This window comes from Chrysochloris asiatica, unplaced genomic scaffold (genome assembly GCF_000296735.1).
Source record: "Chrysochloris asiatica unplaced genomic scaffold, ChrAsi1.0 scaffold00502, whole genome shotgun sequence".
Lineage (NCBI taxonomy): Eukaryota > Metazoa > Chordata > Mammalia > Afrosoricida > Chrysochloridae > Chrysochloris > Chrysochloris asiatica.
This window is the reverse complement of record NW_006409020.1, coordinates 699101-701612: the sequence shown is the minus strand read 5'-3', so window position 1 is coordinate 701612 and position 2512 is coordinate 699101. Positions and strand designations below refer to the sequence as shown.

Here is a 2512-nt window from a genome sequence, read left to right as displayed (position 1 = left end):
GAGCTCACTGGCTGGTTACCTCTGTACAATTTACTTTGATTTTCTTACTGCTCATTCTATATTTGCTCCTTATGCTTCTTACGCCAGTGAATGTAGCTTCTGAGTAATTGGTGTCTAATAATAGCAATATACACATTGCCTCTCTTAATGGCTCCACTGTAAATGTCACTGTCTTGAAGATATTGGCAGTATGTGAGGTCCTGGGAACAGATTGTCTTGAGGACCAGGTGGTGGCCACCCGGAAAGAATGTTGGAACTGCTCCTTATCTGATTATTCAGTCATATTTGAACTTTAACTAACTACATGAGCTCTTGATGTCCATGTATAAAAACAAACTGAACTTTCATCCTAGTAGCCAAACCGGTATAGCTTCCTCAAATAACTCAGGTAGAACAGGAACAGGAGTTAATAGATAAACTATAATTGTTTGCTTGAATTTTTCTCATAGAAATAAGAATCTTGGATTATTATGAGTTATGCTTGACCTTTTCTCAGAGAAATATAAATGTTAGATTATTATGCAAATCGTGACGTATTCAGAACATATTGAAAGATTAACTCTGTGAATCATCATGTTCTATATCACATGAATAATTTTATGTCTTGCCTTGAAAGAACAATTACTTTTTTCCTTATTGTCTCCTGTGCCAATTTCCCTTTTTTTCTGACAATAAAAGACTGGGGCTCAGCTAGTCCAATATGCTAGCTTGCCTGTCAGCTTGCATCAAACTTGTGTGTCTGTCTTCTTTGTGTTAAATCTATATTTCTCGCCTACCAGATCTCTCACCTTCGTGAAGCCCACCCCCTTGTCGAGGCCAGACCCTGACAGACTGGCGCCCAATGTGGGGCCTGAAGAGTAGGGTAAGTAACGGATTGCCTAGGTCTGGTGAGGACCCTGTTCTGGGAACTGCAGTCGCCCTGGTCAAAGAGTACGGCTGGGAAGTAACAGGAAGGATTTGAAGAGTATGGGTCAGACAGAATCCAGTACTCGTTCTATGTATCTTAAAATTCTTAAGAAGCTTCTGCATAAAAAAGGAATTCATTTTGATCAGGAAAACTTGTCTGATTTTTTAAAGTTTATTCAGGTGATTAGTTCCTGGTTACCTGAGAATGGAACATTAGATGCATCTAATTGGAAAAAAGTAGAACAGGATATGAAACTTAGGCTAAAGAATCATAAAGATGATGGTAATGATTCTGCCCCTGAAAATGTGATTGTGTATTGCTATATTGTTAAACAAGCTCTTACTCATGCAGAAATTACTGATTTGTTTGACTCTTCTAGTACAACCGGTTCTGAAATTTAATTTCCAGCCTGCAATGAGGCCTCACCTCTTATAGACAAAACGAAACAAAAAAAAACCTGATAAGAAATACCCAACCTCTAAATATATAGTAGATGTAGCTGATGCACAGCAAAAGTCAGACTCTTCTGGCTCAGACTTTGATAACCTGGATTTTGAGGATGACTTCATTGTAGAGAAAAAGGCTACCCAATATCATGACCCAGATTGGTCTTCTACTCACCGTCGTCCACGGCTTAAAGAAGCAAAAAGTAAAACAACGCCACGGCGCTCTTGTCTCCATGCAGCTATGAAAAAGCCTGTCGACAGGGTGATCCTTTCTTTCCTTTCCCTGTTGTTTATGATAAGCATGATAACCCTGACTGGGAACCAGTTTCTTTAAGCATGTTGAAAGGATTAAAGGATGGAACTACTAAATATGGTCCTACTGCCCCCTATGTTCTCTCACTTGCAGAAACATTGACAGGTTTAAATCTTACTCCTTCTGATTGGCAAACGGTAGCTCATTCCTGTTTGTCTGGGGGACAATTTTTATTGTGATAACTTAACTATGAGGATGAGGTTAGAAAACTGCTTTCTGGAAAAGATGTCAAAGCTGATGAATATGAAACCAAGGGATTCCCTGTTTATACGGGATTAGGGAAATGGGCCTCCTTAGAGCAGCAACTGCAAATCCCTCAAGATATTTTGGGAGAAGTCTCCACTTGTGCTTTAAGAGCCTGGTACAGTCTCCCTTCCTCAGGAAGTCATCTACCTCCTTGGTCCGAGATAAAACAGGGACCTAGTGAGCCTTATGCTGATTTCATTGCTCGCATAACAGATGTGGTCACTAAAACTGTTGACAATCCTACAGCTGCTGATTTAGTAATTAAGCAACTAGCTTATGAGAATGCCAATAAGACCTGTCAAGCCCTTCTTAAACCCCGTAAATGAGATGCAACTATAAGTGACTACATCCGTCTATGTGCTGATTTTTCCCTATCTATGGCTCAGGGTTTGGCTATAGCAGCCACTCTACAGGGAACTCTCCCTGCAGGAATTTCATCTCAATTAAAACAAAGAGGGGGATGTCTTGATGGCACTTGCTTTTCATGTGGTCAGCTGGGTCATTTTCGTCGAGACTGTCCCCAGTTTCAGCCTAGGGGATCGGCCCCAACCACTTCTTGTCCTAGATGTAAGAAAGGCTTTCATTGGTTGAAGGATTGTC

General features: G+C 40.6%; 1 protein-coding gene across 1 annotated transcript in view; it reads left to right on the top strand.

Moving 5' to 3' along the window:
* The first annotated feature begins 966 nt into the window (after window positions 1-966).
* The window catches only part of LOC102835944 (olfactory receptor 7G2-like), a 24061-nt gene continuing 22515 nt past the window's right edge, over window positions 967-2512 (top strand). The window contains exons 1-2 of the mRNA XM_006877467.1: window positions 967-1294; window positions 1398-1615. Of these exons, the coding sequence (XP_006877529.1) occupies window positions 967-1294; window positions 1398-1615 (546 nt within the window). The remainder of the gene's footprint in view (window positions 1295-1397; window positions 1616-2512) is intronic.